This window comes from Procambarus clarkii, chromosome 4, assembly GCF_040958095.1.
Source record: "Procambarus clarkii isolate CNS0578487 chromosome 4, FALCON_Pclarkii_2.0, whole genome shotgun sequence".
NCBI classification, from domain to species: Eukaryota; Metazoa; Arthropoda; class Malacostraca; order Decapoda; family Cambaridae; genus Procambarus; species Procambarus clarkii.
This window is the reverse complement of record NC_091153.1, coordinates 47,944,860-47,955,728: the sequence shown is the minus strand read 5'-3', so window position 1 is coordinate 47,955,728 and position 10,869 is coordinate 47,944,860. Positions and strand designations below refer to the sequence as shown.

The 10,869-nt window shown below is 41.3% G+C and overlaps 1 protein-coding gene across 1 annotated transcript; it reads right to left on the bottom strand.

Moving 5' to 3' along the window:
* Nucleotides 1-8,253: 8,253 nt before the first annotated feature.
* Nucleotides 8,254-9,108, bottom strand: LOC138371597 (uncharacterized). The gene has a single exon (XM_069336510.1). It carries the CDS (start codon nt 9,106-9,108, stop codon nt 8,254-8,256), a length of 855 nt encoding a protein of 284 aa, XP_069192611.1.
* Nucleotides 9,109-10,869: the final 1,761 nt, after the last annotated feature.

Genomic DNA, 10,869 nt, shown 5'->3' with positions numbered 1-10,869 from the left:
CTCAACTGTCAATCAACTGTTTACTAACTACTTTTTTTTCCACACCACACACACACCCCAGGAAGCAGCCCGTGACAGCTGACTAACTCCCAGGTACCTATTTACTGCTAGGTAACAGGGGCATTCAGGGTGAAAGAAACTTTGCCCATTTGTTTCTGCCTCATACATTTGTATCGAACCCGCGCCACAGAATTACGAGCCCTGTGCGCTATCCACCAGGGGCCAGATTCACGAAAGCACTTACGCAAGCACTTACGAACGTGTACATCTTTCCTCAATCTTTAACGGCTTTGGTTACATTTATTAAACAGTTTACAAACATGAAAAATTCCCATTCAACTGTTGTTATTGTTATAAACAGCCTCCTGGTGCTTCGGAGCTCATTAACTGTTAAATAATTGGAAACAAAGCCGGTAAAGATTGATAAAAGATGTACAGGTTCGTAAGTGCTTTCGTGAATCTGGCCCCAGGCTACGAGGCCCCCTGTGTGTGTGTGTGTGTGTGTGTGTGTGTGTGTGTGTGTGTGTGTGTGTGTGTGTGTGTGTGTGTGTGTGTGTGTGTGTGTGTGGGTGTACTCACCTAATTGTACTCACCTAATTGTGCTTGCGGGGGTTGAGCTTTGGCTCTTTGGTCCCGCCTCTCAACTGTCAATCAACTGGTGTACAGATTCCTGAGCCTACTGGGCTCTATCATACCTACATTTGAAACTGTGTATGGAGTCAGCCTCCACCACATCACTTCCTAGTGCATTCCATTTATTAACTACTCTGACACTGAAAAAATTCTTTCTAACGTCTCTGTGGCTCATCTGGGTACTAAGTTTCCACCTGTGTCCCCTTGTTCGTGTCCCACCCGTGCTGAAGAGTTTGTCTTTGTCCACCCTGTCAATTCCCCTGAGAATTTTGTAGGTGGTTATCATGTCTCCCCTTACTCTTCTGTTTTCCAGGGATGTGAGGTTCAGCTCCTTTAGCCTTTCCTCGTAGCTCAATCCTCTCAGTTCCGGGACGAGCCTGGTGGCATACCGCTGAATCTTCTCTAACTTTGTCTTGTGTTTAACTAGGTATGGACTCCAGGCTGGAGCTGCATACTCCAGGATTGGTCTTACATAAGTGGTATACAGGGTTCTGAAAGATTCCTTACACAAGTTTCTGAAGGCAGTTCTTATGTTGGCCAGTCTAGCATATGCCGCTGATGATATTCTTTTGATGTGGGCCTCTGGGGACAGGTTCGGTGTGATATCAACCCCCAGATCCTTCTCTCTATTTGATTCTTGCAGGATTTCCCCTCCCAGATGATACCTTGTGTTCAGCCTCCTGCTCCCTTCGCCTAATTTCATCACCTTACACTTTCCAGAGTTGAACTTCAGCAGCCATTTTCTAGACCATTCCTCCAGTTTATCCAGGTCATCCTGTAGTCTCTGTCTATCTTCATCCGTCTTGATTCTTCTCATAATTTTTGCATCATCAGCAAACATCGAGAGGAATGAGTCTATACCCTCTGGAAGATCGTTCTGGAAGATCTGGAAGGTGTGTGTGTGTGTGTGTGTGTGTGGGTGTGTGTGTGTGTGTGTGTGTGTGTGTGTGTGTGTATGACATTTTAGAGATTCGACCCTCTCGTACATTAAAAAAAACGGTACTTTTTACCTTTTTGACATACATAAACCTTTTCTAAACAAACATTACAAACACCAGGTGACACAATACCATGTCCTAGGCTGCGATTACTAATTAAATAATAAAAGTTATAACCAAATTCCTCTCAAACATGACAACAAAGGACACACACACAGGTCGAATGAGAACAATGAATTCCAACCAGTTAAGCGAATTTAAGAATCTATAACTAGCAACGATAATGGTGACTATCAATAATATAATCTCTCTTCCCTGTGAACTTTGAGAACAATAAAAAAGTACCGCGTTAAAAAACAATTAAACATTTCAAAGTGGACGCAGATTGCTTTATCGGTTACGCATGAAGAATTAGATTCATTATAGGAGCTGAATACATTGACATTTTCAACGACACGGGATTTTGTGTTAGTGGATTTTAGCCTAACGAGAGTTATAGATTAACGAAGCTATAACCTAAGGAACACATTGGTTAATGAAAGATATAGCCTAATGAAGATATCGCCTAATGAAGATACAGCCTAATGAAGATACAGCCTAATGAAAATACAGCCTAATGAAGATGTAACCTAATGGAGATATAACCATACACACACACAGCCACACATTAGTTTAAATAAAATAAACACAAAAATAACTAGACCTACAAACAAATGAAAACAGAAAGTCTTCAAAACAAATAACAAAAAAATTATTAAATGTGCCAATTTCCAATTCTAAACATAGTCGAGACGTGAAGGAACGGCTTCCCTGTTCACTTAGGAGATTTGCATGACAAAAGTACACTTCTGCTCACTTCAATATTCCGGTTTCCAAGAAGGGGGGTAACTGATTAGGGTTAAACAGGTTTTCTGCTTCATTTTATATTCGTGTGTTGGTAAGACTTCTCTTTATGGTGTGTGTGTGATTACGTAGAAGTTTTCCTCTTTTTTTTTTTGGTTCCTGTACTGTTGTTCTGTTTCTGTGCCGTTGTTCTGTTCCTGTGCCGTTGTTCTGTTCCTGTATTGTTATTCTGTTTCGGTACTGTTGTTCTGTTCCAATAATGTTATTCTGTTTCGGTACTGTTGTTCTGTTCCTGTACCGTTGTTCTATTCTTGAACCGTTGTTCTGTTCCTGTACTGTTGTTCTGTTCCAGTAATGTTATTCTGATCCTGTACCGTTGTCTTGTTCATGTACCATTATTCAGTAGCTTTTATTATTCACTATTTGTACCATTTTTCTGTACCTGCGCTTTAGCTCTATAATTGTAATATTGTTCATCTCGTAGCATTATTATACACTTACTATATTTATACTGGGTCACACTCGTGGTTCTTCACACACACACACACACACACACACACACACACACACACACACACACACACACACACACACACACACACACACACACACACACACACACACAAGCCAGGTTGGCTAACATAAGAACGGCCTTTAGAAACTTGAGTAAGGAATCTTTCAGAACATTATATACCACATATGTCAGACCAATCCTGGAGTATGAGGCTCCAGCATGGAGTCCATATCTAGTCAAGCATAAGACTAAACTGGAAAAGGTTCAAAGGTTTGCCACCAGACTAGTACCCGAGCTGAGAGGTATGAGCTACGAGGAGCGACTACGGGAATTGAACCTCACTTCGTTGGAAGACAGAAGAGTTAGGGGGGACATGATCACCACATTCAAGATTCTCAAGGGAATCGACAGGGTTGATAAAGACAGTCTATTTAACACAAGGGGCACACGCCCTAGGGGACACAGGTGGAAACTGAGTGCCCAAATGAGCCACAGAGATATTAGAAAGAACTTTTTTAGTGTCAGAGTGGTTGACAAATGGAATGCATTAGGAAGCAATGTGGTGGAGGCTGACTCCATACACAGTTTCAAGTGTAGATATGATAGAGCCCAATAGGCTCAGGAACCTGTACACCTGTTGATTGACGGTTGAGAGGCGGAACCAAAGAGCCAGAGCTCAACCCCCGCAAGCACAACTAGGTGAGTACACACACACATACACATCATCATCATCATATGTAAGTTTGTATACTAAATTTACTTTTTATTTCAAACTGAGCTAAATCATAACTTATGGGTTATTGTCAATAAGCGGGTGTCTTGCATGCCATAGCGTTTCCAGGGAACATTGGTCAATATGGCGGTGGTTATGGCACACGATAATGCCAGCCTAGGCTGGATATTACTGCCTTGTGGCTCTCAAGTGAGCTTGTACATCTATTATGTACAGTTACGTCGGCTGTACATTTTACCTAATGGACTGAAAACCGACAGATAACAGGAAAGCTCGCTGATTCGTATTTCTCGAAATAGGTGGATAAATTTGTATTTATTTATGTAAGTTTTTGTGTCCCGTCGGCGTTTCAAGTTTTTCATTGTATACTCTACTTTTCACATTAAATTTACAGTTTTCATATATCATAAATTTGATTGATTTCTCAATTCTAACTAAAACTTGATACTTTTGTTTCACGTTCGCAATCCTTGTGCTTACTTGATCAAGAATACCAGGAAGTTCTTCATCGTGTTTTAAACAATCACTTTTTTTGTGAACGAATCCACAAGGGCCGTGACGAGGATTCGAACCTGCGTCCGAGAGCATCCCAGACGCTGCCTTAATTTGTTCATTTGATGCATCACGCAATTGCGATTTGTGTGTGTGTAATCACTTTTTTGTATTAAGGCTTTTGCTTTGTCTTATATATTTATTAGTGATTATACCGTACGTATATTTCATGAAGTAAAACAGTTTTGGTACAAAGTAAAATTATAAGTTTATATGTTTTTAAATGTTTGATCTTTATTGTATGAAAAGAGGGAACAAGTGGAGCTTCAGATCAGTACAGAGTTGTTAAATACGTAAATGACAACACACAAATTAGCTGCACTTTCTAAAATTTTAACATCTAAGCAGACATAAAGCTGAAGGAGGTTGCGAGTTCAACCGTTACCTCCTTGAAGTCCATTAAGGGACTTGCTAACCCTATAGTTACCTCTTTGAAGAGCACTAACAGGTTGCAAGTTCAACCGTTACCTCCTTGAAGTCCATTGAGAAAGTTGCTAACCATAGTTACCTCCTTGTAACAGGTCACTGTTAGTGCCCTAACAGCAACCTGTTAGGGCACTAATAGGTTGCAAGTCCAATCGCTACATCCTCGAGGAGCACAACCAGTGGAACAATTACTACCGCTACCTCATCGTGTTGTTCCCTGGGTCAGGCAAGCAACAGACAGGCACCGCAACCTGTCCTCTTAAAAATAACGTCGCTTTTGGTCGTTTACCCGTATGGCCGAAAGTGGACGTAATTTGAAAATAAAAAAAAAAAGAAAATAAATTTGGGATTTTTTTTCAACAACAGAAAGTTAAAAGTCCTCTGGTAGGTTAGGTGGGCAGGAAATTCTCATAAAGTTTCAAAACGTTATGAAAAATGTTAGTTGAAAGTTGCCTCTCCTAACCTGTGCGCGTAGGCCGGACGACTCAAACAGAAAACGGAACAGTACGTCACTTTTGTGAGTCGATTTCATTTCAAATTACGTCCAAATTTGGCCATAGCGCGCATACGAGCGAAAAGTGACGTTATTTTTAAGAGGACGGGTTGGGCACATAGCGCACACGTCCAAATCCACAATACACAGACTAGACAGCGACTAGGTGAGAATAGAATTGGCACTGAATGTCCTACGTAACCCTTTCCCCTTTTTTTCGCCTCGCCGCTCTCCCCTTGGTCACCTACTTCGTCCTTCCTCTCATCCCCTTCTATCAGAAAATATATTATTACAAAACACTGAACAACTCTATGGGAAACACAACGAGCATTCACACTTCATGAAAATTGCATTGAGGTATGTATAAATGATAATATTTCTTAAAGTATTTAACTTATGCCTGCTCCGACCAGCCTATGTCCGTCATGAATCCATGACCACTTCTCATCCAAATTTGTTTAGGCTAGCCCCAAACCAAGTTCAAGTTCAAGTATGTTTATTGAGATAAGCAAGAAATACATCTCAAAGGGATACAGTAGCTTAGGCTATTTCTACCCCCCCGACCCCCAAACCTCTTGCCTGCAACCTTGGACGAACAGTCAAACAGATACTGTCTTGTACAGAACACTCCTCCTCTTCAAGCAGTGTCTAAATCTTGTACAAAACCAAAATGATGTCTTTGTTAAAAATGTTGCTCATTTTCGCCATTCCAGTTAATTGTCCTTAACTTTATTTCAGGGCCCACTGCCTCCCCAAACTTGGTGCGGGATAAGTGAAGAAGCGCTCAGGTTAATACTGATCTTGATTCGTTACCGCTCGTCTCATATTTCATCTAGGACTTCGTTATTTATTTCTCTGCTCGTTTCGCTAATGTTACAAATGTTTATTCAGACGAGTATATCATGCATATTTTTAGTTCTTAGTAAGTAAAAACGTTAATATTTGTATCAATTTACGGTCATGTTTATTTATCTTATTTGATATAAACACATTTCAGATGATTTTATCTTCCCAATAAGTTGAACAAAACTGGGTCACTGCACTTGTATGTAAACAAACGCTTTGTGGCTCTCCCAGTAAGTTAGCACAAAGCTTTAGGGACTCGGCTTCCATCACTTTCCGCAGCCATAGAACATTTACCATCAATTCTCCGTCACCCATTATAAAAGACCCATTCAAAGTTCATGATGGTGACGGGGGACTCTTTCGATTCCCCGTTTTCTATCTTGCGCGTCATTCCATCTACCGTTTTTATAATAATAATAATTTTTATTTAGGTAAAGGTACATACATAAAGAGATTTTACAAAGTTTGTTGGCTTTATAGATAGAGCTAGTACATACAATGCCTAAAGCCACTAATTACGCAAAGCGTTTCGGGCAGATTTTCAGTCAAACTCTCGGATTTATTTGTCAACTTACCACAATTATCTTCAAAGAACCACATTCAGCGTCGCTTATCATCTTCTTCGTGTTGAGGTTCGTCTTCTAATTAGTCACACATGCATTATTATCCTTTATTTTACACTATTCCATTCCCATTTCGCATTACCAGTATCGAAGTCCAGCAGAACGACCTCTTCCCCATTCCTTCCTTACTGAGAGAATAGTGATGCATTATCATCTCTCAATCCGTCGCTTGACTCTTCCTTCTATTCCGCTTTTCCTTGACGTGACTCATCCTCTGCCTCAGTACCCGTCTGCTTCTTCCTCTCATTCTTCAGCTTCCCCGTTAGTTACCTGGGCGCCTGCTATTATATTGTCGCGCCCATTGTGTGTTTCCCTACCGGCACCTGCTGCCCCCGCCTCACAGCCCATACTCCCCTGCCTCACAGCACCTGCCTCACAGCACCTGCCTCACAGCACATACTCCCCTGCCTCACAGCCCCTGCTCCCCTGCCTCACAGCTCATACTCCCCTGCCTCACAGCACCTGCCTCACAGCTCATACTCCCCTGCCTCACAGCACCTGCCTCACAGCTCATACTCCCCTGCCTCACAGCACCTGCCTCTCCTGATTACTCTCCACCACACCGGTTTTCTTATGTAAATTAGGTCGCCTTACAAATGATTCTCCCGAGCCTGAAGTAATCGCCAAATAATCACTGACATTAAGGGCGACATACCCACATTCCTACTTGAAGCTTTCGACCATGCCGCACTCGTGGTAAAGCCTTATACTGCCCTGCCGTTGGACAAATATGTCCACGAAAGTAGTAGGATATAATCTGACGGCCATTGGGTCGGTGAGTATATTACTATATTAAACGATTTTCGCCCTAGTGGAATCAAGTAGTTAGCACTCTCTTGCCTCATTTAGAGAGGGTCCGAATGGTGTATTATTTGGAATATAACCGAACGTCTCTATAGTAAAGGGAAACAGCATGTGTTCGAAACTCAAAGAAGAGACACTCGTATTCGAACACGTGGAAATTGAATGCTGGCTTAAGTAAACGGAATTAATAATTCGTCTCTATTGGACCGGTTGTGCTAGGCTAGTTATTTTGGGGGTTTACAGGCCTACCTTGAGGTGATTTCGGGGCTCAGCGACCCCGCGGCCCGGTCGTCGACCAGACCTCCTAAGATCGGTGACAAGTTCAAAATCAGGTTATATTTTCTCATAATACATTTATCCCTGCGTGTGTCTGAAATGTCCAGCGCCAGTGTGGACTTGAATGAGTCAGGATAGTCTAGGACCCAGACCAATCCCACGACAGTCTAGAACCCAGACCAATCCCACAACAGTCTAGAACCCAGACCAATCCCACAATAGCCTAGGACCCAGACCAATCCCACAACAGTCTAGAACCCAGACCAATCCCACAATAGCCTAGGATCCAGACCGATATCACAATAGCCTAGGAGGAGGAGAAGGAGGCAAATGAGAGGACAGGTGAAAGGGGAGGGGGCGGTACAGGAGCTGAGAGAAGGGAGCAGAAGGTAACGATATCGAGGAGAAGGATAGCAGTTGAAGAGACGCGTCAGGTCAGTAGGGCAAGAGGATTACATGGAGGGGGGCAGAAAGGGATGGGGGGTGAGGGACTGTGTTTTGAGGAGGGGCGCGGGAGGCGAGTGGGAGTGGGGAGGGTAAGGGGCAGAAGGGGCGCGCTAAGACCTCACTCATTAGTAGCGGCGAATGGTGCGTGGCAGGTGACTTGAGAGGAGGTAGGAACAGGAGGAGGAAGGAGCACGTGTAGGACGTGTACGTAGAGGAAGAGGCAATACAGAAGGAAGAGGAGATGGTAAGAGGAAACAGAACGGGAAGCGGAGGTAGAGAAGACTGATGACAAAAGAGGATCCCCCATAACCCATCACTCGTCCAATGGGGAAAACAACGCATTCTATCTCATCACGTGGAAGTGAATCCAAACTAAGTAGCGGGTCAATCGCTAACAAATCAAATCTTCTGTCGGTGATACTAGTAGTAACAATACTAGAAATACTAGTAGTGCTGTCAGTAATACTAGCAGCGATAGTAGTAGTAATGCTAGCTGTAATACCAGCAGTAAGGCTGTCAGGAATACCAGCAATAATAATACTAGACATACTAACAGGACTACAAGCAATAATAATACTAGACATGCTAACAGTACTACTAGCAATAATAATACTAGACATACTAACAGGACTACAAGCAATAATAATACTAGACATGCTAACAGTACTACTAGCAATAATAATACTAGACATACTAACAGTACTACTAGCAATAATAATACTAGACATGCTAACAGTACTACTAGCAATAATAATACTAGACATGCTAACAGTACTACTAGCAATAATAATACTAGACATGCTAACAGTACTACTAGCAATAATAATACTAGACATGCTAACAGTACTACTAGCAATAATAATACTAGACATGCTAACAGTACTACTAGCAATAATAATACTAGACATGCTAACAGTACTACTAGCAATAATAATACTAGACATGCTAACAGGACTACTAGCAATAATAATACTAGACATGCTAACAGTACTACTAGCAATAATACTGAAAGCACCGGAGGAATGAGCACAACAGTATTATAGGTTAGAGGTGAAGGGGTCCATCATTCACCCCCCCCCCCCCCCACACACACACGTATAAAAGGTACAATACTTAATGGACTCTATGGTGTAGTGCATGAATGACCAAACGTCCTAACCACTCCATCCATCTAAACCCACCAATGGTAAAGTGAGGTTAGGGGGAGGGAAGGGACTGGTAGAGGAGGGTGGAGGGAAGGATATTTTTCTATGGGAGTACCCTATGGTCACGTTTCTAAGGTCACGCGCCTTGAGATAGGCTTCCTAGGTCATATTCGCTGGGTCGCCCTACCTGCGTCAACGCTCAAAGCATCATGTTCTATGGATTATGCTCCGAGCATCATCACTTTCGGCAAAGATTGAAATTGAGATAAAGAGGGAATTATGAGGACATAAGGAAGTTCCAACCGTAAATACAATAAGATATATATTTCAACGGTAAAACAACTCGCAAAATAAGCAGAATTCTCACATAAATATGCAAACAATCATTCAACCAAATTCATCTTTGTGCACAATGTTAACGATGAGTTATGTGACAAAAAATTGGGAATAAGAAGGAGACAGAAATGAAGAGGAAATAGAATGGAGGATAAACAAGATATGAAAAGGAAAGCAAAAAATGAAGTGTTCCATAATCCAGAAAGAAACAGTTTGAGAGTAACGTAGCAACTAAAGAACAGGAAAAAAACAAAACTGTGTAAAACTGCAAAAGGATTAAATGGTTAGAAAAAATATATAATGATACACAAAAGATAAAGTTTTATAACAAAAAAAATTGTATTAGCATAAAGATTAAAAAATACAATATAAAGTGATAGAAAAAATTAAGTATTTCAAATCAAAGAAAATATAAAAATCAAAGAAAACGTATTCACACGATACATATACTAATACATGAATTTCAATTTCAATACATGAATGCGTAGGAGTTTGCATGAGGCTACTTGAACATGAAGCCGCACGAACATTTGGGAAGGAAGTGGAGTGCACTGAGCACAACAGAGACAACGGGGCTTTAATATAACAAGAGTATATTGTTAATATCCATATACAACACTCCAGTGATTAACATAAGTTACGGGCTCACCATAGCCCGTGCTACTTGGAACTTTGTTCCAGGTAGCGAATCTTTAACAACAACAACGATTAACACAAGTGCCTTAGACAGGTGTATGAAGCTTCTAACAGAATAACAGAGATGAATCAACAGGGATATGATAATGCAAACAGAATAACAAAAGTCCCTAGACTCTGATTCCGTAAACAATAACAGAACCACTAGGCAGGAGTATGACAATGTAAACACAATATCAGAGCTCCACAGACAGGAGAATGATTCTGCAAACAGAGTTTGAACATAAATAATTCACAAGGCCAGGTCCAAAGAAGGTCCACATGCAAAACACTAAACGTAATGGATGAAGCTAATTTTTGAGAAACAGAACGGAATAACAAAGGTCCCTAGACTGATTCCGTAAACAAAAAACAGCAAGAAGAGGAGGTGAGACATGGACAAAAAAGCTGATGGTTGCAATTGTAAAGCATTCACTAATGCAACCTGTCAGAGGACATGCAATGATGGGTAAAATATGTCAACTAAACTTGATCTTCATTTCAATTAAAAGCGATACTGAGAAGACCGGTATAATCAAAGTACACTGAGAGATATTTTTGAGCTGTAAAAGTGCATGGATTACC